Source organism: Bos javanicus, chromosome 15 (genome assembly GCF_032452875.1).
Source record: "Bos javanicus breed banteng chromosome 15, ARS-OSU_banteng_1.0, whole genome shotgun sequence".
NCBI lineage: Eukaryota > Metazoa > Chordata > Mammalia > Artiodactyla > Bovidae > Bos > Bos javanicus.
This window is the reverse complement of record NC_083882.1, coordinates 41,987,438-42,013,737: the sequence shown is the minus strand read 5'-3', so window position 1 is coordinate 42,013,737 and position 26,300 is coordinate 41,987,438. Positions and strand designations below refer to the sequence as shown.

Genomic DNA, 26,300 nt, shown 5'->3' with positions numbered 1-26,300 from the left:
AGCTAATCTAATCACATTCTATAATTTAATGTAAACACTAATTAAAATGTCCTTAGTCAAATTCTATAATCAAAACGTTGATTACAAATTTAATCCAATTCAACAATTTTATTAAAAATCACAAATCTAGCAGATTCTCATATGCTTCAAAGACCCCCCACCCCCCAAAACCCCAAACAAAACCCACACAAAATACATGAACTAGCACAATGATTACGGAATTCACTGCAACGTTTCTATTTAAGCTCGTCACAAAGGTAGCACAGATATGACGAACGAAAAGTAGCTGCTAACTGAACCACCAATTTGCGTTAAGGAATGAACCGACTGTCTCATTCATGGTAATCTACAGTAGAAAATGAGACTGGCCAGGCCAACCTGGAAGAGGATAAATCCGGGGCTCGGGGGCGGAATCGGGCTCAGGAAAGGATGGCTATAATTGGCCAGAATTCCCATGCCAGTCACGGGCGACAAGGGCTTCCCTTGTAGCTCAGTCAGTAAAGAGTCTGCCTGCAATGCAAGAGACTTGGGTTCGATCCCTGGGTCAGGAAGATCCCCTGGAGAAGGAAATGGCAACCCACTCCAGTATTCTTGCCTGGCGAATCCCATGAACAGAGAAGCCTGGCAGAGTCGGACACTACGGAGCGACTTTTCACTTCACTTCACTTCACACACGTCAGTTAGCGGCCAGGCCCCGAATCCGAGCCTCATTCGCCCCCAAGGTGGGCGGGGCGGATACACACTCCACCTATTTATCCCCGCTCCTGGGCGGCTTCAGGTTCAATAGCCTCAGGCCCTCGGCGAGGTGGGGCTACGAATCTTCCGAACCCGCCTTTAAAATCGGGGAACCTAAACCACAGGAGGAGCGTTCCCAACGGACAGGCCCTCCCGCGGGGAGAGTTTCCGGGGCAGGGGGCGGGGCTGCCGGAAGTCGCCGGTCGCCGTCTGCTGTTCGTTGTTTGAGCGGCTGACGGGAAGGAGAAGCCGAAGCTCCGGCGGCGCTGCGGGGCTGCAGTCACAACTGGAGCCCGAGCCGCCGCTCGTCTCCGGACGAGCTGTAAGCCAGGAGTACCGGCTGTGGACAGGCGGGGCCCGACGCCCGCTCTCCTTCTGATTTCACCATGTCGCGGGGCTCTATTGAGATTCCTCTTCGGGACACTGACGAGGTAAGTGTCGAGCATGGAGGAGGGTGGGGGCCGTGAACTTGGACGATCTCCCCCTCCCCCTTTCTCCCGACTTCGCTTCCGAAGTAAGAGCACTGTCTCTCCCAGATCGAACTCCCCTACCGAAGCTCCGACCACTTCCTTCCCCAGCCCCGGCACCCTCCCAGGCTGGGAGCATCAGGTCCCCGAAACCTTGAGGCCACCCCGAGAAGGAGTTCTTGAAAGTTCCCCCCCAATCTGCTCGTATTTGACAGTACTCTGCTCTTCCTAGTTCAGAGGCGCGGGAGTGTGAGTGTGCTTGATCAAATGTTAGGCACCTCACAGACCACAGAGGTGGACACTGATGTCACTGTGTTCTCTCTGCTGCTCAAACTAAGTATCTCTCCCCGGGAATATGTAGGATGTCGCCCTTCCTCCCTTAGAAACTCGAGTGTCGCTGCACAAGGCTCTTTCAGCGAAATAGAGACCCCAAGCCGCTGCTGTGTGCTGATAGAATTGCCCCCCTCTCCCTTGTCTCCTCTTTTATGGATGGCCAATAGCTTGTCTGAGTAAAGCTCTCAGAATTGCTGTTGTCTTATTGGCTATCTCATATTCTTATTTGTTTGTTTGATTGAGGTACAATATTGAGATGTGTTTCACTTACCATAAAATACAGTGGTTTTAGTAATAGTCACAAAGCAGTGTAACCACCACCACGATCTAATTCTAGAAAATTTTTCTACTGTTATTTTTGTGCCACAGTCAGGAATGTGTATGACACAAATGCTGCCTCCATGAAGAATGTGTGAAGTGGCAACTCACGGTTGCCTTGCTTCTAGGATTGTGCTTCTTGTCAGACCAATGACATCAGAGTGTCTGGGGTGCTTATCTACAGTTTACCTGCATTATGCATTAAGCAGAGTTCCGTTTCATTTTTTTCAAAGCTTTTTATAATTCTAGGGATTTGAAGACAGCTAGCAGGATTTTTTTTGCTATGCTTTTACTTTACTATTCCATATAATGTATTTGGCATATGCTCCTTAAACATTTCTTAACATATACTTGTTTTAGCCTTACAGAAAGTGAACACAAATCCTATGTATTAAAAAAAAAAAAAAATTCTACGTATAACCAGCCTGATTAATCTCTGGGAAAAGAGCAGTCCGAGGAGACACATGAATTTCAAAAAGAGAAACAGGAACTTCCCTGGCACCCCGTGGTTAAGACCCTATGTTTCCACTGCAGAGGGCACAAGTTCGGTCCCTGGTTGGGATATAAGATCCCACATGCTGTGGTGGCATGGCCAAAAAAAAAAAAGAAAAATAAGAGTTAAAACCTACATTTTGTATTTTAGGTCATTGAACTTGATTTTGATCAGTTACCGGAGGGAGATGAAGTTATTAGTATTCTGAAACAGGAACACACACAACTGCACATATGGATTGCTTTGGCGGTGAGTATTCGTGTAACAAATACTTTTTATATGTCGACTGGAAAAAAATATGTGGTTTCTGTTTTCAGATACAGTAATAGCCAGCTTGGGTGAATGACAGTACCGTGTATGTGGAAGTTAATTATATTATAGTCCAGTTTCCTAAGTGGTCTGCTGGCCTCTGGTAAATTAGAATATGTTGGTAAAAGCAAAATTCACTTAAGCCAAATAGTACTCAGTATTGAACATTTGATTATTTAGTGGTTATTCAGTGAGGACTGGCTTATGATTTGTGGATAAACTGAGAAAAAACAAGGTGCCACGATGTAAACAATCCAGCACCCTCTACCCTCCTCAGTACTAGCTGCATGATTATGTTTCTTTTTTGTGGGAACATTATAGGAAATGATTATAGTAGTGAAATACAGTGAATACTTTAATCATTATTCCTAAGCAAGTTTGCCACAGGTCACTTTTCATGTAAGGATATAAACAAGGCATCTAATGTTATCTTGAATAGTCAGAGAAATAGATCTGGAATTAGGTTTGTGTCCAGTGCTCAAGCCTAACTCTTGAGTTTCTTAGGCATGGATTTACAGAGAGGTACTATCAGTGACAAGCAGTGCCTTCCTGACTTAAGTGCTAAATTTTCTCAGTCTTTGGAGAACAGGCCATTAATGCTTGTCACTCATTTTTTTAAAACCAGAAGGGAACTTAAGTTTTTTTTTTAGTACAAATGCCTCCTTTCACAGCACTTAAATGAAAATTGGAGTCTTGCAGGGTTAGCATGACACCTGTAGTAAGATAAATTTATGAATCATTGTGGGCTACAGGTTGTTAAAACAAGAAAGAATGTAGGCTTTGGGATTAGAAAGGCCTTTGTTTAAACTCCAACTCAGCTGCTAACTAATTCCGTGACCTTCAACAAATGATATATCTTCTGAGCCTATTTCCTTATCTAAAATAGGGGGTTGTTAACACTGAATTAAAAGATGGTTGTACAGATTAGAGATAATGTCTATGAAACTCCTGGCATTGTTTGTGGCCCAAAGTAAGGGGCTAATGATGGATATTCCTTATAATATTAACAAATGAAACAAATATCCACAGAAGTTATTCAACAGGCACAAAGTCATAGATAATTTTTGGTGGATCTAGAACTAGAACCCAAGTTTTTTGTTTGGAATTCTTTATACCTCTCACTATTTCTTTCTCTCTTTGGCTCTGATTTACTTTGAAATCAGTTAATTATTACTGAGTAAGGAGATGGAAACATTTGTAGTGATTTTAATTTTTTAAGCAACTTGGTTAGATATAATTCACTGTAGTAAACTGCAGACATGACTGAGCTACTGAATACAACACAGACATTTGAGAAGTTTTAGCACATACATACACCTGTGAAATGATCATCATATTTAAAATAATACATATATCCATCACCCCTGAAACTTTCCCCCCAACTCTCCCTTCCCCACCCTCCCATAGTGTCCAGGCACTTATTAATATTATTATGTATGATCAGGTAAATTAAGTCAGATTTCTTTGAATTTATGAAAGTGGAAAAAAATGCCATATGAAAGCAAAATAGTGCCCAGGCAACCCCTGATCAGCTTTTTGTCGCAGAAGATTAGTTTGAGATGTATTCACGTAGTTGCATATATCCAGTAGCTCCTTTTTACTGCTGAGCAGTAGCCATTGTACAGATAGACCATGGATTGCCCATTCACCTTTTCATCAACAGTTTGGTTGTTTCCAGTTGGGCCCTATTACACATAAAACCTCTGTAAACATTTGTGTACAGTGTTTTGTATGGACATACAATAACTCTAACTTAATTATTTGCCTTATAGCTGGAATACTACAAGCAAGGGAAAACAGAAGAGTTTGTCAAGTTGTTGGAAGCAGCACGTATAGATGGCAATTTGGATTACAGAGACCATGAAAAAGACCAGATGACTTGCTTGGATACATTGGCGGCCTATTATGTTCAACAGGCTCGTAAGGAAAAGAATAAGGACAACAAGAAGGATCTTATTACACAGGCAACCCTATTGTATACAATGGCAGATAAAATTATTATGTATGATCAGGTAAATTAAGTCAGATTTCTTTGAATTTATGAAAGAGGAAAAAATTGCCACATGAAAGCAAAATGTGTGTAATAGGCAACAGAGTTTCTGAAAAAACTTTTTTTAATATGGTTGATAAGAACAGTAAAAAAGGAGAAGCGTTCCTTATTAAAATAGAAATTTCTTATACTGTTGAATTAATATGGGCAGATTTAGCATAGAAATTTATAAACATGTTGAGTTGGTAACTCTAACATCCTCAGGTGAATTTCAGATGTATTTTATGTATTTTAAGGAGTTTGAACTTTTCTTTTTGTCATTTTTCCTGGCACAGACAGCTTGCATTTTGGGATAATTTCTCAATTTGTAATTCAGATTTCTCAATTTGTGATTACTGATGGTTTAAACACACTATAGTGATAGAGGAATTTGTGTGATGCTTGACTGCTCTCCTGTATGGTTTTGATTTTCATATTACACATTTGTCTTATCATGGTTAGTCCTGGGTAGAGTCAAGTGTAAAATGGTACGTTACTTTTTCAGAACCATTTGTTGGGAAGAGCCTGCTTCTGCCTTCTTGAAGGTGACAAAATGGATCAAGCTGATGCACAGTTTCATTTTGTACTCAACCAGTCTCCAAATAATATTCCAGCACTGCTTGGTAAGTCATTTTCAGCAACCATCTTAGGAATCTTTATTTTTCAGCATGTGCCTAAAATACATCTCTTTGTTGATAGCTCCTTAGTAACTGCGCTGGGCAGCAAAGTAGAAGAGCTTTACCTTAGTAAAAATAAAACCCTTGTGGGGTGGGGAGGAGACTTTCCTGGTGGTCCAGTGGTTAAGAATCCACCTGCCAGTGCAGGCAGCATGGGTTCAATCCCTGGTCCGGGAAGATTCCACATGCCATGGAGCAACTAAGCCCATGTACCTCAACTACTGAGCCCGAGTGCTTTAGAGCCTGTGCTCCACAACAAGAGACTCCACCCAAGTGAGAAGCCCATGCACCATATAAAGGAGCTCCCATTCACTGCAACTAGAAGAGAGCCTGCATGCAGTAACAAAGACCCAGTGCAGCTAAAAATAAATAACATTTTAAAAAACAAAGAAACTCTTATAGGGAGTTCCCTCGTGGTCCATTGGTTGGGACTTCATGCTTTCATGGCCAAGGACCTGGGTTCAGGGCCACCCAGTGTGGCCAAAAAAACAAAAATGAAAAAACTTATTGCAGTAGATCATCATTTCTGTTGAAATTACAGAAATAAAATATATACCAGTTAAGCATAATTTGTAATCTACTTCTAGAGAATCAGTAAACAACCTATTTGGACAGCTCTAAGCTAATTTTTGTTTTATAACATTTCACATAAATATAGGACTGTTCTATTTATAGACATAGATTAATACATCCTTATGAAAAGCAAGTTTAAATATGAAATCGTTTTTACTATTTTTGACCGTTTTTTACTGGGAGATATATTCGATCTAGGTGAGTTAGTGGAGAGTATATAACACTTGAGTTCTTTAATAAGTGCATGTTTATTTTTAAAAATCATTACAGGTAAAGCTTGCATTTCGTTTAACAAGAAGGATTACAGAGGCGCTCTAGCTTACTATAAGAAAGCCTTGCGGACTAACCCAGGTTGTCCAGGTAAGAGAAAAACTTCAAGTCTAAGCTGTATATGATCCAACTTAAAATATTGATATTTGATTCAAAGGCTGAACAGAAGTAGTTCTTAGTATTTGCCCTATACTTTTTTCCTTTGCAAAATCACATTCATTTAGCAAATTTTGAAATTAAATGTTAAGTGTTTCCAGAAGGAGAGGGTGTCAGACTGTGTCAAATTCTGTTAGGCCAAGTAAAATAGGGAATGAAAGTTGCTCATTGGATCTGGCAACGTACAAATCATTAGTAACCTTGGTAAAAGCAGTTCTATTGGAATGGTAGAGGTGAGATACTCATCGGAGTGGAGTCCAGAGAGAAAAGGGAAGGAAAGGAATTGGAGGCAGCAAGTATAGAGTCTAATGAGCTTGACTTTCTAAGGAAAGTAGGAATGAAGAGACACTGGAAAGAGAAATGGAATCAAGAGAGGATTTTTTAGGATAGGAGTGTGTATGGATGAGAATGATCTAGTTGAGAGGGAAATTTTGATGATGCAGGAAAAAGGGGAGGGTTGCTGGTGCAGTGACCTTAGATGAGAAGGGGTAACATCTAATGAGCACTGGAGAGGTTGGCCTTTGATAAGAACATGGTTGACTTTTGGCATGGCTTTGAAATTGGGAAGCATTTATAAGCTTAGTTCTGTAGATGTGCATGTAGCCAGTCACTTTATTTAAGCCTATAATGAAGCTCTCTGTTTAAAAAATTGCTCTTTAAAAATTAGATCTTGAAGGTACAGTATAGCCAGGCATATTGGAAGATAAGAAAAATAACATTATTTTTCTGACCTCCAGTGAAGCCAAGATTGTGATATACCCAAAAATTTTATAGTGGGATTATATTGAGGTTAATTCTGGGATTTTGCAACTTATAAATAGTGTTTAAGCATTTAAAAAAATTTGAACCCAAGAATGCCTTAGTTTGACAGACTAAATAACTTGATTTTATTTTTGTAGCGGAAGTTCGTTTAGGAATGGGCCATTGCTTTGTGAAACTTAACAAACTGGAGAAAGCTCGTCTGGCATTCAGCAGAGCCCTGGAACTCAATTCCAAGTGCGTAGGAGCATTGGTGGGACTGGCTGTTCTAGAACTCAATAATAAAGAGGTGTGTGATTAAAAAAACTGTTTAGTTTCTGACCGTTTTGTCAGGTGAATAGTATTAAATTATATATTGAATTATATCTCAACAGAAGTGTTGAAAAATGCAATCTTATGGAGTCTTTTCTATTATTTGCCTTGGGGATTAGCAGTAAATTGTTTAAGACAGTGATATCAGGTATATTTATTACATTCAACCAATTTCAAAGGGCAGGAAATGCTTTCCAGTGGCAGTGTTTCTGCAGTTAAGTCTGTTAAGAAAGCTAAATTCTGAAAGTTTAACTCACTATTTGAATTTATTTCTATTATTTTTCCTTTAATTTTTATAGTTTTTAAAGATTACTTTCCATTTGCGTTATTACAAAATCTTGGCTATATTCTTCATGTTGTACATTACATCCTTGAACCTTTCTTACACCTTGATAGTTTATGCCTCCCACTTCCCAACCCCTATATTGTCCCTCCCCTCCCCAACTGGTAATCAGTAGTTTGTTCTCTATATCTGTGAGTATGCTTCTTTTTTGTTGTATTCACTAGTTTGTTGTATTTTTTAGATTCATACAGCATTTTTCGTTCTGTGACTTATTTCACTTAACATAATGCCTTCCAAGTCCATCCATGTTGTTACAAATGGCAAAATTTTATTCTTTTTTATGGCTGTGTTGTATTCCATTGTATGTATATGTGTGTGTATCACATCTTTATCCATTCATCTGTTGATGGACACTTAGGTTATATATCCTGGCAATTATAAGTAATGGTGCCGTGTATTTTGAGGTAGTGTTTCCAGTTAATATTTTGGTTTTTGAGCTGTGTACCCAGGAGTGGAATTGTTGGGTAGTATGGTGGTTCTATTTTTAGTTTTTTGAGAAACCTTCATGCTGTTTTCCTAGTGGCTGTGCCAATTTATAATCCCACCATCACAGTTTGAAACTTGTTATTGCTGGTGAGAAAGTTAAAAAGAATGATATTTTGGTATCTGAACTTAGATTTGTATAATCTTATTTCTTCAGACTAGAAAGGAAACTTTGAAAAAGTGCTATTTAAGTAATGTTTCACTCATCCCTGCCATCACTGTGTTTCTTTTAGGCTGATTCCATCAAAAATGGTGTCCAGCTTCTTTCCAGAGCCTATACAATTGATCCTAGCAACCCTATGGTATTAAACCACTTAGCAAATCACTTTTTCTTTAAAAAGGTAGGAGAAATCATTTATTAAAGTTGTTTAATGTTAAATCCTTATCTTTGCTTTTCTGCACTGTAGTTGACACTTTATCTTTTTAACTTCAAAAGAAATTTTAATTAAGAGAGTTTTTTTCAAGTTAGAGTTTGTATTAGTATCTAGGTATGTCTGTTTGTTCATTCAATCATTTAATAATTATTGACCCTGTATACCATACCCAATATTGTGATGGAGGTGTGAAGTTCAGTAAGACAGTTTTCACACTCAAGGAGTTGAGTTTCATAGAAAACCCAGACATGTGAACAAATGTAAATGTAAAAATAAAGGTCTCTACCCTGCTGTGGCAGAGAAATGAAAGGAAATGATTAAGTGGTTAAGAAAAGTGTTTACCACCAAGAAAGAAAACGCTCTTGAGTTACGTTTTTAGAAGACGATCACTAGGTAGCTGAAAGAAGAGAGGCACAGCTCTATGAAATCGTCTTAGTTTTTTGCTTATTTTTGTATGTTGATCATGATGTCATTTTTAAAGTTGCCACTAATTCTGTAGAACAATGGCATTCTAGATGTCTCAAATACTAGAAAAGTTTTTATATAGTTGGTAAGCATGAGTTTAATCATTTTGCAACTAGGTACTAAATTATACCAAGAACTTTTAATTAAATAGCAATTTAAGTAAAAGTTCACAAAACTACATCGATCCTTATTAGTAATAGATGCTATATTGCTGTTATTGTTGCTATTGGTATGCATTCTATCCTTACTAAATGCCAAGTACTGTTAAAAGTGCATGCCATGAATTTATGTAATATTCAAAACAATCCTCTGAGGTAGGTAATATTTTCTTAATTTTGTGGATGAATCATGGAAGCAGAGTTAATACCCTGAGGTCACACAGCACACATGGTGCTTTCTTCTCCCTGGCTATAGAAGCATACTCCCCTTTCATAGTGAATTATTAATTAAACTTTATGCTATAACTATTACAGTACTAAAAGGCAACTACTTAGGGAGAAGATGGAAATGTATTTTAAAAGTAAATGAAGTGTTACTGTTTTAAGATAAAACATTAGCACAAGAAGGCAATGGCACCCCACTCCAGTACTTTTGCCTGAAGAATCCCATGGATGGAGGAGCCTGGTAGGCTGCAGTCCATGAGGTCGCAAAGAGTCGGACACGACTGAGCGACTTCACTTTCACTTTTCACTTTCATGCATTGGAGAAGTAAATGGCAACCCACTCCAGTGTTCTTGCCTGGAGAAGCCCAGGGATGGGGGAGCTTGATGGGCTGCTGTCTATGGGGTCGCACAGAGTTGGACACGACTGAAGTGACTTAGCAGCAAGTTAGATTGGTTTTTATTGGGGAAAAAAACAACAAAAAACAGAGGACTAATGATTCTAAATATTTGAGTGCATATCTAGTAGTCAGTGCTTACAAATGTTAGGACAGCTTCCTTGAACCAAATGAGAATAATGCATTTTTAATTTTCAATGCTAGTCACCCTTGCACTGCTGAAGATACAGACTTGCTTCTACTGAGCACAATTCGTATTTCAGAACCTTAAAGATTACCTAGGTGAAATATGTAAATCAAGGGAGTCTATTTGAGTGTTACTGAATACCTGATCTATGATCAGTGCTGTGCCAGGTGTCATGAGGTCCTCTTGCACTGAATATGTCTGTAAGGTTTACAGGGCATGTTTATATATGTTGTCTCAGTTTGTCATTAAAACAACTCTAGAAGGTACACAGGCTATTTCCAAACCCTCATTCCAGTGAACAAGATGTAAATTTAGCTAAAGGCTGTATCATGTAATTAAAACTGTGGAGTTTGAATCACTTAGTTCAGATTCTGGCATCACCATTATATATAGTTCTTTGGCTTTGGGCCAATATACTGATTTCCCTAAACCTTAATTGCTTCACTTGTAAAACAGTAATAATACCTACTTTATAGGATTTGAGGGGTGGTAGTTAGGGTTGTTAAATGTAATATCCACATTACATACTTACCTAATGGGAAACAGTCCGTGTTAAAAGCTGCAATCCCATTATTATTTATAATATTTTAAAAATGTCAAAAACTTTACATCAGACCAGATTTCTGGTCAGATGAATAAAACACATTTCCTATTAAAACTGAAACATTGTTTCTACCCCTGATGTATAAACTCTGAGACACTTGGCAGAATAATCAAAAGGAAAGTCAAATCTAGTAGAAAGGTCATGACCCAAGCATTCAAATAGAGTTGAATGCAGGTCCAGGCACTGGTACTTGTTACCTTCATGTGGCAGAACATATCCTTGGAGTGGGGAAGAAAGTAAACTGAGTTCTAGCTTTTCACTTTGGATAACAAACTTAATACTTAAGTTTCTCTTTTCCCATCAATAAAATGGTAATAATGACATACTTTGCAGGGAAGGTTGATTAAGCTTAGAACTAATATAAGTATACCTAGCAGAGTACTTTGGAGAAGGCAGTGGCAACCCACTCCAGTACTCTTGCCTGGAAAATCCCATGGACAGAGGAGCCTGGTACGCTTCAGTCCATGGGGTCGCGAAGAGTCAGACACGACTGAGTGACTTCACTTTTACTTTTCACTTTCATGCACTGGAGAAGGAACTGGCAACCCACTCCGGTGTTCCTGTCTGGAGAATCCCAGGGACGGCAGAGCCTGGTGGGCTGCCATCTATGGGGTCTCACAGAGTCGGACACGACTGAAGCGACTTAGCAGCAGCAGCAGAGTACTTTGGATATAGTGAAAGTGTAGTCGCTTAGTTGTGTCTGATTTTTTACAACCCTATAGACTGTATCTCACCAGGCTCCTCTGTCCATGGAATTCTCTAGGCAAGGATACTGGAGTGGATTGCCATTTCCTTCTCCGAGGGATCTTCCCAACCCAGGGATCAAACCTGGGTCTCCCACACTGCAAGCAGATTACCATTTGAGCCACAAGAGAAACCCTTGGATATAATAGTTCTTATTAAATTGTAATTGCTCCCATTACTGTTAATAAGGGACTTAACTTCTCTTGGGTTTTCTCATCACAAAAATAGGCCTGATGCTTCAAAGGATTATTGTGGAGATTAAATGAAGTAATAGACATACTGAGCAAATGTTAAGTACTATACAAATGTTAGTTCCAATCTTCCCTAAGTTTATCAGCAAGGGGAATAAGGAGAGTGATTTGTAAATATGGGTACAGTGCTGTTATTGTTAATTCAGTTAACAAATTTTTAAAGTGAAATTTGAGGAACCCTATGACTGAGACCAGTAGAGTTGTTGGAGCTTACCCATTGATTTTTGGGTCTTCCTTGTTCAGGATTACAGTAAAGTCCAGCACTTGGCTCTCCATGCATTCCATAATACAGAAGTGGAGGCCATGCAAGCAGAAAGTTGCTATCAGTTGGCTAGATCATTCCATGTCCAGGTAAGTTAATTTTACACTCTGGAGTATCTTAATTCTTTAATGGTTTTCCAAGTCTTTTAAAAACTGTTATATGTATTATTGGTCTTGTTTTATTTTCATTTTTTAGGAAGATTATGACCAAGCTTTCCAGTACTACTATCAAGCTACACAGTTTGCCTCATCCTCTTTTGTGCTGCCTTTTTTTGGTTTGGGACAAATGTACATTTATCGAGGTGACAAAGAGAATGCATCTCAGTGCTTCGAGAAAGTTTTGAAAGCTTATCCTAATAATTATGAAACTATGAAAATTCTTGGCTCTCTATATGCTGCTTCAGAAGACCAAGAAAAAAGAGATATTGCCAAGGTACGCTTTTAAAAGTCTTAGTTATTTTCTGGTAGCTATCCCTAGATGCTCATTTCTTGTTATTGCTTATAGAAATACATTGGACTCGGTTTTGATAGCTGAGTTTGCTCCAGTTGAAATAACAACTGACATTAAACAGGGTAGAGTAGTTACCACATTTTACTTTCATAGCCTAGAGTTGGAATGCCTTAGCTTAATGATCTCTTTTTATCCCAGGGCCATTTGAAGAAGGTCACAGAACAGTATCCTGATGATGTTGAAGCTTGGATTGAGTTGGCACAGATCTTAGAACAGACTGATATACAGGTATTTGATCACATTTTTCATCTACCTAATGTGTTTTTGGTAAGCCTGGTATAGTGCTTCTCTCTTTTTCACTTACACCTTATTCTGTCCACCATGAAAATACAGGGTGCCCTGTCAGCCTACGGAACAGCAACACGCATCCTTCAGGAGAAAGTGCAGGCTGATGTCCCCCCAGAGATTCTGAATAACGTGGGTGCCCTTCATTTCAGACTTGGAAATCTGGGTGAGGCAAAGGTAGGAACGAAGGACTAGTTCCTTCTTTTGAACTATCAAGTTCAGTGCATGCTTTTTTAGATGTGTCAACCAAGTCTTTTCACAATGTAATTTTCTTTTCTTTCTCCTAGAAATACTTTTTGGCATCTTTGGATCGTGCAAAGGCAGAAGCCGAGCATGATGAACATTATTATAACGCCATTTCTGTTACAACGTCATACAATTTAGCCAGGCTGTATGAAGCGATGTGTGAATTCCATGAAGCTGAAAAACTATATAAAAACATCTTACGGGAACATCCTAATTATGTTGACTGTAAGAATTTTAAACTTTATTTTTTATGTATTAAATGCTCACAACAGCAGCAAAAATTTAGCCTGGAGAAAATCTTTCTTGGAACTAATAATAAACAGTTTTAGGGAATTTCCTGGTGGTCCAGTGGTTAGGATTTCTTGCTTCCACTGGAAATTAACTCCCTGTTCTGGGAACTAAGATCCTGTAAGCCACACAGTGCAGCCAAAAAAAAAAAAAACTATTGAAAAAACAAAACAACTGTTCTAAAGGTTATACCTTTTCTTCAAAGCAAATTTGTGGCCTTAAAAAAAAAATGCAGCTTCACTTAAATTTATCCTGGAAACAGAAGGAAACAACTGAAAACCAGTGGGACCATATTTTATAGACTAGTCCATCTTCAGTGGGTCAGCTACCTCTACTAGGCTTTTAACAACTCCTTGACGTATTTGGTTATGGGTTTATCTTTATGGTGGGTTCTGTTTTGATTTACAGTGTTTTTAATAGTTATAAAGGACAGGGCCTTTCCTGTAAATAATTATTCCTAAAAATGTCCTACCTTGAGTTTTTGCAACCTGAACAGTGTGAAATTTGGAAAGTTTCTAACTAAAAATCATTTATATGCTGTACTTCCCTTAAAAGAACCTAAAGCTATGATGTTTTGACTCTGGTCAAATCAAGGGCTACTAACTTGACCCCTGTCATACTATTATGAATAAAAAAGTGATTTAAAATAAATAAGATTTTAGTTGAATTCCAGGCTTAATCTGAACTGAGTTGATAGGCAATTATAAACCATTGTTGGTTTCTTGAGAGAGTGACATTTTCTGGAACAAATAACAATTTGACATTTGTGTGGCACTCCCTAGTGGCTCAGATGGTAAAGAATATGCCTGCAATGCAGGAGTCCTGGGTTCAGTCCCTAGGTAGGGAAGATCCCCTGAAGAAAGAAAGGCAATCCACCCCAGTATTCTTGCCTGGAGAATCCCATGGACAGAGGAGCCTGGCTAGCTACAGTCCATGGGGTCACAAAGAGTTGGATAGGACTGGGTGACTAACACTTTCACTTTTAAAATTACTTAAGGTAAAGAGACACAGTTAGAGGTCAGGTTTTCTAACTAATAATCCCTTAGTAGTCTGTGTTTTCACTGTTGTGTGATATGCCAAGCACAGTGCTGTATATCAGAGAGAAACTGGAAACAAAACGATGACAAGCTTTTAAAATGACTTAGCTTGAGATAATGACTTGATCCAGAGTACCAGCTTGAGGAATGGAGTAGAAGGGAGAATCTGAGATTTCAAACAGGAAGGTTTGATGGTATTGAAGTTGCACTTTAACTTATTAGATATTTAATTAGCTATATCACTGCTTGATATTTTTTCACCTGTGATGTGTTAATTGAAAGCAATTATTTTAAAAGTACAACTTTAAAATCATGATCCTACTTTATAGCTAATATTTTAAACATAAAAACTTGTGCATTTTCAGGCTATCTGCGCCTAGGAGCAATGGCTAGAGATAAAGGAAACTTTTATGAGGCTTCAGATTGGTTTAAGGAAGCTCTTCAGATTAATCAGGTTGGTAATAATAACTCTTGGGTTTGAAAAAAGAATTACTTCACCATTTTCCTTCAGTAAATCAGTTTTTTCTTTTAATGGCTGTCTAGGTTGGCATGTCCCTCCCCTTTTTTTTTCCCATTTACTTTTTAAAGATACTAAAGGGCTTCCCTGAGAGCTTAGTTGGTAAAGAATCAGCCTACAATGCAGGAGATCCTGGTTTGATTCCTAGGTTGGGAAGATCCGCTGGAGAAGGGATAGGCTACCCACTCCAGTATTCTTGGGTTTCCCTTGTGGCTCAGCTGGTAAAGAATTCGCCTGCAATGAGGGAGACCTGTGTTCAATTCCTGGGATGGGAAGATCCCCTGGAGAAGGGAAAAGCTACCCACTCCAGTATTCTGGCCTGGAGAATTCCACGGACTGTATAGCCCATGGGGTTGCAGAGTCAGATAGAACTGAGAGATTTTCACTTCACTTCAAAGGGTGTAGAGTCATCTAGATGTTTGGATTGTGGCCAACAATGAGAATTAGATTTCACGTCACAGCCTAGGAAACACACGTGTATACAAACAAAGAGATCAGGTTTTCTAACTAGTAATCCCTATACTTGAGATCAAAGTTTTATAAATTAATAATGATTTGTAAAATCATATTGTCCTAGACAGTACATTGATATTTTTACTGTATTCCATTTTATTGCATTTCTTATGCTGATAACTAAACACTAAATTGATTTTACAAGTCATTAATCCATCTCAGCTCTCAGTTTGAAAAACACTGTTGTAAACGTAGCCTATAAACCTCTCCAGGAATCACCTATTGTGGAAAGAATCCAAATTACAGATCTTGCTTCTTTTTATATGTGTTTTTAGGACCATCCAGATGCTTGGTCTTTGATTGGTAATCTTCATTTAGCAAAACAAGAATGGGGTCCAGGCCAGAAGAAATTTGAGAGGATATTAAAACAACCAGCTACTCAGAGTGACACTTATTCTATGCTGGCCCTTGGCAACGTCTGGCTTCAGACTTTGCATCAGCCCACCCGAGATAGAGAAAAGGTAATCTCTTTTCATTTCTTTAAAACAAAGTTGATTCTTACTTGATTCTTATTTGAATTTTTTTAATAATCTTTTTATAGGAAAAGCGTCATCAGGATCGTGCTCTGGCTATCTACAAACAAGTACTCAGAAATGATGCAAAGAATCTATACGCTGCTAATGGCATAGGTAATTATAAGATTTGGATATCCATAATTGTGAAATAAATGCTTTTGGAAGGATGTTTATAGATCAGATTTTCTCTCTAGTTTTTTTTCTGGCTACAAATAGGAAGTTCTAATTCTGTGAACCTTTTTATAACTTTAGGAGCTGTTTTGGCCCACAAAGGATATTTCCGTGAAGCTCGTGATGTATTTGCCCAAGTAAGAGAAGCAACAGCAGATATCAGTGATGTGTGGCTGAACCTAGCACACATCTACGTGGAACAAAAGCAATATATCAGCGCTGTTCAGATGGTAATGTTTTATTTTTCAAAATATTTTTATTTTGTGGTCATCGTTGAGCAGTTTTCTTAACCATTCTGGCCTCGTCTGTTTAGAGGTTTATAATTTTATAAGGTTAAAACCAGTCTTTGATGTCCAGACAGAGATGTGAGTCCTGGCTCCACCATTAATTGCACGTCTTGGGCGTGTCTCTATAAGACAGAAATATGTGTAACCTTAATCTCATAGAATTTTATGTGGATCCAGAATGAAAAATACTTGGCACTAATTTGCCTAGCATAGCAGTAAGTGCCAGAAGATAGTGGGATTTATTATTCATTTGGGCTTCCCTAGTGGCTCAGCTGGTAAAGAATCCTCCTGCAATGCAGGAGACCTGGGTTCGATCCCTGGGCTGGGAAGATCCCCTGGAGAAAGGAACAGCTACCCACTCCAGTATTCTGGCCTGGAGAATTCCACGGCCTGTATAGTACATGGGGTTGCAAAGAGTCGGGCACGATTGAGCAATTATTTGCTCATTTTATCCTCTTCCTTCTCAGATGAGAGAACTGCATTTCAGAAAGGTTAAAAGACATTTAAAAAGAAAAAACTCCCTCCATGGGGATAAGTTTTCATAGCTAGAGATTTTTGTTATACTTTTCATATTTGTTGATTACTTGAAGTAAAAGAGTCATGCCCAGCATCTTTAGCATAGTGAGCATCTTTAGCATACCTAGTGAAAAAGGAAAAATGCTCTTATTGAAATTATTATGGCCAGAAAAAAACAAGTTTCTGACCCAAGGTAGAAGATATGAGCAGTCCAGGCTCTGGGAAGTAGTTAACCATTTTTTCTAAAAAGGACGAGTAGTAGTAGTATTATTGGAAAGGTAACTTGTCACAAGGACTTACAGAACCTTGATTGCATATGGTAGTCTCAGAGGTTGTATTTTTGGAGGTCAGCCTTCTTGGTCTGCAAATCAATTGCTAGGAATAATCAGGGAAAAACCATCTAACCGTCTTCACCGAGAAGAACTTGCCTACGACACTCCTGACATTGCATGGTCAGAAACTGACTTGTTCGTGGCAAAATTAATACCCCAGTATTGCTATATTAGTTTTACTAAGAGATTAACAACCAGAACTGTGAGGCTTCTCATATTGATTGCCAGTAGGTTCCACCAGCCCTAAAGAAAGGTGGTAGAGCCCCATAGGAGCCAGGTGTATGACTTCTGATAAATCATCATTAAGTCTTGTCTAGATTGTATTGCTAAAGATACAAAAAGACCTTCCATCTGTTTCACCTGTCAGTGTTGGTCCACATTTCAAATGGAAAGACTATTTCGAGTATGTAATTTTTCTTATCAGGTTTTTATGTTGTGAAAATGTATGCTGGTGAATGTCAAGAATCAGTCTCAATTTAGTCTTTGAAATTAACCATCCAGAAGATGGTTTAAAGCTAATTTAAAGCTTTTCATATAGCTTTAAAATCGCTTGAAATTTTCTTATAAAATAATAGTATATAATTGTTGTTGTGCTTTAATTAACTTTTTCTCTTTTTGTAGTATGAAAACTGCCTCAGAAAGTTTTATAAGCACCAGAACACAGAAGTTGTGCTATATTTGGCCCGGGCCCTCTTCAAATGTGGCAAGTTACAGGAATGCAAACAAACCCTGCTGAAGGTAAAAAAAGAGAACTCAGTTCTGTGCTGGTTTGTATTTTTTACTCTGTTTTACACATGCTTACATGCCTAATACTCTAACTAAAATTCTTTTCATGTCTTTATAACATATGAAAAATTTGCTTTGTTTTTATTTATAGGCTAGACACGTGGCACCCAGTGATACAGTTCTTATGTTTAATGTGGCCTTGGTCCTACAAAGATTAGCTACCTCTGTCCTGAAAGATGAAAAGAGTAATCTGAAGGAAGTACTTAATGCTGTGAAGGAACTGGAGCTTGCACACAGGTAAGATTTTGTACCTGTTTTCCAAACAACCTTTGAAATTGTTTGTTTCTTTAAACCCATATGTCTCAAAGGAGAATCATTCTCTAGTAGAATCATTCTGGCAACTTTTAAACCAAAGCAGACAGCTGCCACTAGGTGACTTCAAACCATAGCCAGGATCCTGCTAGAATTGGATCCTATAGTTCGACCCCTATAACTGGCTAGCTTTACAGGCTTGCCCTAGATTTTTTATTAATCTGAGAGTAATATGACCCAGCATTTTACACACTAGAAACTTTTAGACTCCACTTATGTTGTTTTGGAGAAGGCAGTGACACCCCACTCCAGTACTCTTGCCTGGAAAATCCCATTGATGGAGGACCCTGGTAGGCTGCAGTCCATGGGGTCACTAAGAGTCGGACACGACTGAGCGATTTCACTTTAACTTTTCACTTTCATGCATTGGTGAAGGAAATGGCAGCCCACTCCAGTGTTCTTGCCTGGAGAATCCCAGGGACGGGGGAGCCTGGTGGGCTGCCGTCTATGGGGTCGCACAGAGTCCGACATGACTGAAGCGACTTAGCAGCAGTAGCAGTATGTTGTTTTTACCTGTTATACCAGTGTCTTCTTTGAGGTACGAGTTTTCCTTGAGCTAAGATTAAGGCCTTTCCTCTTAAATAACTGAATAAGTTTATTTGGCTCAACTCAATTTATGTATGGGGAGAAGGCAGTGACACCCCACTCCAGTACTCTTGCCTGGCAAATCCCATGGACAGAGGAGCCTGGTAGGCTGCAGTCCATGGGGTCCCAAAGAGTCGGACATGACTGAGCGACTTCCCTTTGACTTTTCACTTTCATGCATTGGAGAAGGAAATGGCAACCCACTCCAGTGTTCTTGCCTGGAGAATCCCAGGGACGGGGAAGCCTGGTGGGCTGCCGTCTATGGGGTCGCACAGAGTCCGACATGACTGAAGCGACTTAGCAGCAATTTATGTAACTTTATAGTATTTAGTTGGTAACTCAGTGTATGTTAAAGTTAAAATCTTACATCTCTTCAGGTTTTATCCAATCTTATTTGAGTTCTTGTTTTAAGTATTTCTTGCCTTGGCTAATAAATTATATGTGCTTTCATGGCTTAAGCCTCCTAACCTCCATGCTGACATATTTAGTAAACTTGGTGTTTAGTAAATATTAGTTGCTGGAATTGATTTTTGGTTGTTTGTGAATTTACTGATAATGTTAAATATAACTTTATCTTCATGAACTTGCTGGTATTGCGTGGTATGTTGTTGAGAGTTCTTTTTAAGTGAGTTGTATATGTGTTTTTCCTATTGAGATGACAGCCCTTTGTGAATACATTTAAGTATTAAGTGTTCATTAATTTCAGTCAGTATGTAAGCCTTCTCTGAAACTTTTTTTGAAAACAGATTTTTAATCTGTTTTTAATCTAAAGGGTCTGTTCCATTAATTTTTTTTTTACGTATTTTATTTTCTCATTCCATTTAGATATTTCAGTTACTTGAGTAAAGTGGGAGATAAAATGAGATTTGATTTGGCCCTCGCTGCTACAGAAGCCAGGTAATGTTACTGTTTATGGAGGGTGACTTTGGGTGAGGTAGTGATATCCATATGGGCTGGGAGAGTGACACAGCAGTGAGGGATTCTGACCTTCTAGGCATCAGTCTTTCACACTCCTCTCTGGGATGTTCCACCCTGGGCTAAGGCTTTTTCTTGAGGGTTCTTTCGGGGAATATGCCAAAGTTAATTTAGTTTAAGTCCTAAAATTATATGGGAAAAGACTTTTCTGATTTCACTAACATCAGTTATGTAGTCAGAATCAAGACACAATTCCCAATGCTGAGTTACATGTGAAGATATTGTTGGGAATCTTTTTAGCTGTGCTTTGGGAAGACAGTTATGATTTGGAAACTTAAAATAGTTGACAGTATTGGCTTATGAGAAATTAAGTTAATTTTGCTAATTAAGACTTCTATGATCCTGCTTCAAACTTTTAAATATGTGTAAATAATGTAAATGCTCTGAGTTTTTAAATAAAAAGTATACTAGCTACATTCATATTTCTCGAAATTGGGAACGTTCTAGGCAATGCTCTGACTTACTGAGCCAGGCGCAATACCACGTGGCTCGGGCACGCAAACAAGACGAAGAAGAAAGGGAGTTGCGGGCCAAACAAGAACAAGAGAAAGAACTGCTAAGGCAGAAACTTCTCAAAGAACAGGTATTTCTTGTGTTTGTGGTGATACTAGAATTAAAGGTGGGCATACATACACTTTGTATGTTAGTTCATCAAAAGTTCTTTTGATGATAGCCATGATTTTATGGTCATAAGAACATTTTGATGAGATTTTCCCCTACCCTTTTTCCTCATAGGAAGAGAAACGTCTCAGAGAAAAAGAAGAGCAAAAGAAACTTTTGGAACAGCGGGCCCAGTATGTAGAAAAGACCAAAAATATTCTTATGTTTACTGGAGAGACTGAAGCAACAAAAGAAAAGAAAAGAGGTGGTGGTGGTGGACGGGTAAGATGTGACTCCAGCTGGAAATGAAGTTAACTGACTAAATGCACTCAATATTTAGTCATGCTTTGGCTTCCTCCTTTGCTAAAGGATAGTCTTCAACGCAGAGAATGCTTTAAATGGTATCTAGTCTTTAGAAATGCACTTCAGTGTTAGTTTTAGTATAGTTTATCTTGTAGCAACCTTGCAGTTGATGGTCTTTGCTATGAGAAACATTCATCCCAATTAGCAGTTTTAAAGTATGGGCCTCACCATGCACCTCTTCAGTGTGACTCGGAGGGCTGGTGGCATGAGGCCTATTTCATACAGCCATATTCTACCAGCCAGGAAAGCACTGACTGTGGTCTTCTTTGGATTTCAGCGTTCCAAGAAAGGAGGAGAGTTCGATGAATTTGTCAATGATGACACCGATGAGGACCTGCCTGTCTCCAAAAAGAAGAAGCGAAAGAAGGGCAGTGGTAGTGAGCAGGAAGGCGAGGAAGAGGAGGGCGGCGAGAGAAAGAAGAAGAAGAGGAGAAGGTAGCATCATGGGAAAACCTTTTCAATCACCTCATGAAAGTGGGGAACGCCTCTCACCTTCTGAATCTTAGGGCTAGAATTTGGGAACACCTGGTAATCTCTTGATGCACCCAGACAGAAACCTTTCATGCTCCTGCTTCCTGCTTTAATCCTAAAATGGACCCCAATTACCAAACACTACAAATTTCCTTCTGAGAGCTATGAGTCAGTCATAATTGCCTTTCTTATGTCTATAAAATTGCAACACTTAATTGGAAAACCTATGCAATTTAGAATGAGAAGAGTTAGTGGGTCGGTGCCAACTGTCTATCTTAATAACCTTACAAAAGCCCCAAACCTCAGTTTCTCTCTGTAAAATGGTGAGAGTCATGGCTCAATTCAAGTTTTACAGGATGTGTAAAATGTGAATTTAGCTGAAAGAAGGGCTTTTCATCCTCCCATGCCATCCACTGTGAGGACAAGTGGTGCCTTGTCCCCTCTTACCTGGAGGGGCCCTTGAACTCTCCCACTCCTCTCACGGTGCTTCCCTGTCCAGGAACCTCCAGGATTACCTAGGCCTGTTCTTCCCAAACCGAGGCTGACTCTGCTTGTGGGATTCAATCAGACACACTGACCTGTGGAATTGAAGCTGTGGCTGAATATTAGCAGACCTAGGATGAGTAGTTGGGAAGGAAGGAAGAGGAGGGGGAGGATGCTGAGTCTGGAGCCTGGATCTTTTCTCACATCCTCTGTCACTCACCCAGGGCAAGATCTGAGCTTATCTTACATTCATTAAGAGGGCTCAGCAGTGACTCATGTGGTCAGCAGACTGCATAAATCCATGATTTATCTGTGTGGCAGACTGCTGAGCCTTGTGCAGCAGCTGCACGTTGTGGCCCCACAGTCTGGTTGCAGTCAGCATCCGTAAGGAGGGCGTTGAGAATGACTCGTACTATTTGAATGGCGAAGAAGTCTTGGGCTTTATAGGCATATGAGTGAATCTTGACACACGTTCTTTTGGTGTTCACTATAGACCTCCGAAGGGAGATGAAGGATCTGATGATGATGAAACAGAAAATGGCCCCAAACCGAAAAAGCGCCGTCCACCAAGAGCAGAGAAGAAGAAGGCTGTAAGTGTCCAACACGTTTTTCTGTCCCTGGTAGGCATAAAAGATGTCTGCTAGATACATCCTTCTCCTGCAGTGTCTTCAAGCACAGACGCTTGTTTTTGAAGTTTGTTGGTTGCCGTTTGATTGTATCATTGCAGTGCAAACCCAATTTAACATGACATCCTAACGGAAGAGTCCTCACTAATCTATTATGTGTGTTCTTTCTTTAGCCCAAGCCAGAACGTCTGCCTCCTTCAATGAAGGGAAAAATAAAATCCAAAGCCATAATATCATCAAGTGATGATTCGTCTGATGAAGATAAACTGAAAATTGCTGATGAAGGGTAGGAATTTTTTGCTTGGTGTGTTCTCCTAATGAAAGATAACCGAGAGTGGTCACTGTGACAGAATGTCATCTCTGTAGTTTCTTAGAATCTTAGAACTGGAAGACACCTTATCACACACCTTATTCTGATCTTGTCATTTTGTCTACCAAATATTTGTCCCTTACAGGAGGAAACCTATTTTGAAACCTTCTTTCTTCATGGATATTAGTTGAAATTTTCTATATGACATCCTCCTACACAAAATGTATCATTTGGCTACACTGCCATTGACTGGCTTAAAGTAGTAGGAGTAGCTGGATCTTGGTCACAGGAAGAAAGGCACTTTCTTGACCATTCCGTCCTTTGTCAGGCAGGGATGACTTAGCACTACCTGCCTGTGGAGGGCTTATCCTGCACTCCTTTAGCTTACAGCCCACTTGGTCAAACAGTATTCTGTTGTACTTGTCCTGAACTTGCCCCTGAAGCTCCACATTTGGATTCCTAGACTAGAACTCTTAATACCGTACTACGCCTTGTTCTTCTGATGGCCATTTCACTGATAGCCATCATTTCACTGATGGCCATCATTTCATTCATTCATCCAACAGATATTTGAACATCCATGTTATGAAGTGAGTGCTAAGTGCTGGAGATGCAGAGGAAAAAGACATTGACCCCGCCCAAAGGAATTTGTGCTTTAGAAACAGTAGAGAATGACAGATAAACCAAAACTACAGTATACTGGGGAAAGTGTTATCACTTATATTTTCCATTTATTGCTTGCCAGGGACAAGCAAGCAATGAATCTGGAGTTGAAGTAGTGAGGGTAATTACTGAGATAAGTTTTGTAAAAGGCTGTTTAAGTCTTTTAGAAGAATAAAGAGTCCTAATCACCTGTACTTCTAAAAAAAAAACCAAACCAATAAATAATAAAAGTTTTTAAAATAAAAGCAAGAGAGGGAGTCCTGGTGGGTTAGAGGTGAAGCAGCAGTGAGAGGTTAGCATGTTGAAGGGGCTAGGGGTCTGCGGCTGGGGGTGGGGTGGCTAGCCTGGTATGGTAAAGCATCTGTGAAGATGTTTGGTTCCCATTTTCTCTGAAGACAGTGGTTGACACAGATTTGGATTGCTTTTCCACTGGTCCTTGCCCACAATGTTATCCTAGTCCATTGATTAGAGGCATGATGGTTAAACCCTCAGGAAGTGTTTCCTTCTTTAGCCAGATGGAACGGAGTGAATTAGATTCAAGGGGCCCACTGGTACTTGGTGTATATACAGAAGGAATATCCAGCATCCTCTTCTCCACACTTCACATCCTTTCAGAGTGACCTGAGTTACATGATATGTGTCTAGATTTCTTTCAGATGTAAGCACAAAGAGCCTCTCTTCAGTCTGCAGGGATGTTTTCATTGCTGGGGAGAGTAGTCTGTTTCACCTCCATCACCCTTCTTAGACTGACCCTGTAGGATTTAATATTCCTTTCTTGGTATATTTGTCATGGAAACCCAAACCAAGGAATATGCCAGAGGAGAAGCATGTCCCTCCTGGTGAGCGCAGTGCAGTGGGGGATTGGGGGGAGGTAGCAGCTGTCACAGTGGTTAAGGGAACGTTTGTTCCTGTAGGAAGCCAAGATTACCTTGCCACCACCATCCCGAGCATTAGTCCCTTTCCTTTAACATCTGATATGTAGAGGAGAAACTTGGGCAAAAGTAAACAAGCAAGCAGCAGAACCCCCTTAGCACAGCTTCCTATGCAGAGTAAGTCTAGTCCTGTCAGAGGGCATCAGAGCAGAAGCAAATCCCAGAATAGGAATGGTGACTTGGCTCCTTGGCTGACTCCTACACAGATGGGACAGGGGAGCCCCACTCGGCCAACCCTTGGGAGAGGGTTCATGTCCAGAGTCTCTGCAGCCAAGTCAGGTCCTAGGTTTTACCTCTGCTGCTATGGATTTGCTTATAAAGATAAATGTATTCCTTCCTTACATAATTTTACAGGTGAAATTGAGAAATGCTTCATTCTGATGAAAGGTGCCTGGTATGACCAGTGAGAGTCATCCTTCACTGTTTTTATTCTGTCTTAGAGCTAATGTGCCTTATTCTTTTTGCCTACGTACTCCCCTTTTTATTATGAACAACATCTCATTTGCAAAAACGTACACCAAAGAAATATTAACAGTAAAAACACCGATCAGGTCCAGAATATTCTGCCCTTCTCTTTTAAAAGGGCAACCCCCGATTGTCAGGTGTTGTCGTCCGGAGACCTGGCCTGTAACAAGCATTTCTCTTTGCCAGGCATCCCCGCAACAGCCACAGCAACAGCGACTCGGATGAGGGCGAGCGGCGGAAGAAGGGTGCCTCCTCGGAGAGCGACTCTGACGAGAACCAGAACAAGTCCGGCAGCGAGGCCGGCAGCCCCCGGCGGTCCCGGAGATCCCACTCCGATGAGGATTCGGACAGCGACCAGCCGGCCAGGAAGCGCAGGCCTTCAGGCTCCGAACAGTCGGACAACGAATCCCTGCAGTCTGGGCGGAGCCGCTCCGCAGGCTCTGAGATGGACTCCCGGCCCGCGTCCCCGAGTGCTGAGTCGGACCACGACTCCGAAAGAGCATCTGACAATGAGGGCTCCGGCCCAGGTTCCGGAAATGAATCTGAACCCGAGGGATCCAACAACGAGGCCTCGGATAGGGGCTCAGAACGTGGTTCAGATGATAGCGACTAGGCTTTATTTCATGAATATGCTTCATCTCTGCAGGAAACTTTTTTTTTACATATGAAAGCTGTGATAAAAACATTTCAGGTGTTTGGTCAGTGGTGAAATTTTTGCTAAGGCAATTTTTTTCCCTATCCATTCGTACATTACTATGACCGCAAGAGATATTTCCCGTGTTAGAGTCTAATATTTGAGTCTCTTGAGCAAAAGGTGACTATTCTTCATTATGGTACAATTCCACCTATTACATGTGAAAACCCCAGAAAAATAAACCCACGTGCTGAAGCATTCCTACAGAGTTTTGAGTGCCTACAACAGTGGCACACGTGTCATCTTTGTATGGTAAGCAGTACACTGTTTGGATTTCTATTACAGTCTTTTACCAAGTGGTGTGAGAAACTTGGTGTTATTGTCTTTTTCCATTTCAAGCTTAGATCAAGAATATTTTTATTTTCTGGAGAAAGAGGTATCTACTGTATAATTGCACCAAAGTACAAATGAAGGTTTCTTCGATAGGGTAATACTGCAGCCATGTAGATAAAACCACAAATATATCGTTAGGTTGACTAAGATGTGGAAAAATGCTTTTCTGTTAGTAGAATGCAAAGACCTACCTAAGCCACATAATAAAATTCTTTTACCAATTTTTATGTGTAAACTTTGTGTCATTTGGGGAGGGGGGGAGCAGTACATTTGTATATGAAAATTTAGTATCAGTAAACTGCAAATATTTGGAAGAACCTGAATTAAACAAGGCTGTTTACTCAAAAGTTTTGTAATTCTTTGTAGATTTCTGGAGTGTTTTTAAAGATGCAAGAAGCTATTTACAGGGACTTTCTTGGCAGGCCACTGGTTAAGTCTCTGGGCTTCTCATGTAGTAGGGGTGGGTTCAGTGTCTGGTTGGGGAACTAAGGTCCCACATGTAGTGTGGCCCAGCCAAAAAATTAAAAACAAACTATGGAAGCCAAGACATGGAAGCAACCTGA

General features: G+C 39.8%; 1 protein-coding gene across 1 annotated transcript; it reads left to right on the top strand.

Moving 5' to 3' along the window:
* The first annotated feature begins 326 nt into the window (after positions 1 to 326).
* CTR9 (CTR9 homolog, Paf1/RNA polymerase II complex component) lies at positions 327 to 25,962 on the top strand. Its single transcript, XM_061440796.1, has 25 exons — positions 327 to 1,166; positions 2,497 to 2,595; positions 4,428 to 4,667; positions 5,190 to 5,307; positions 6,205 to 6,294; positions 7,260 to 7,408; positions 8,491 to 8,598; positions 11,904 to 12,011; positions 12,118 to 12,354; positions 12,571 to 12,660; positions 12,766 to 12,894; positions 13,005 to 13,188; positions 14,654 to 14,742; positions 15,594 to 15,779; positions 15,860 to 15,947; positions 16,086 to 16,234; positions 17,761 to 17,877; positions 18,017 to 18,162; positions 19,648 to 19,719; positions 20,245 to 20,380; positions 20,533 to 20,679; positions 21,038 to 21,195; positions 22,208 to 22,304; positions 22,514 to 22,626; positions 24,897 to 25,962. Exons 1-25 carry the CDS (start codon positions 1,122 to 1,124, stop codon positions 25,321 to 25,323), a joined length of 3,522 nt encoding a protein of 1,173 aa, XP_061296780.1. The 5' UTR covers positions 327 to 1,121; the 3' UTR covers positions 25,324 to 25,962.
* The last annotated feature ends 338 nt before the right edge of the window (positions 25,963 to 26,300 follow it).

Coding starts and splice junctions, on each gene's coding strand:
- CTR9 (XM_061440796.1), top strand. CDS start 1,122: ATGTCGCGGGGCTCTATTGAGATTCCTCTTCGGGACACTGACGAG. Junction 14,743..15,593: donor AAGCTCTTCAGATTAATCAG/GTTGGTAATAAT, acceptor ATGTGTTTTTAG/GACCATCCAGATGCTTGGTC. Junction 15,780..15,859: donor CCACCCGAGATAGAGAAAAG/GTAATCTCTTTT, acceptor ATCTTTTTATAG/GAAAAGCGTCATCAGGATCG.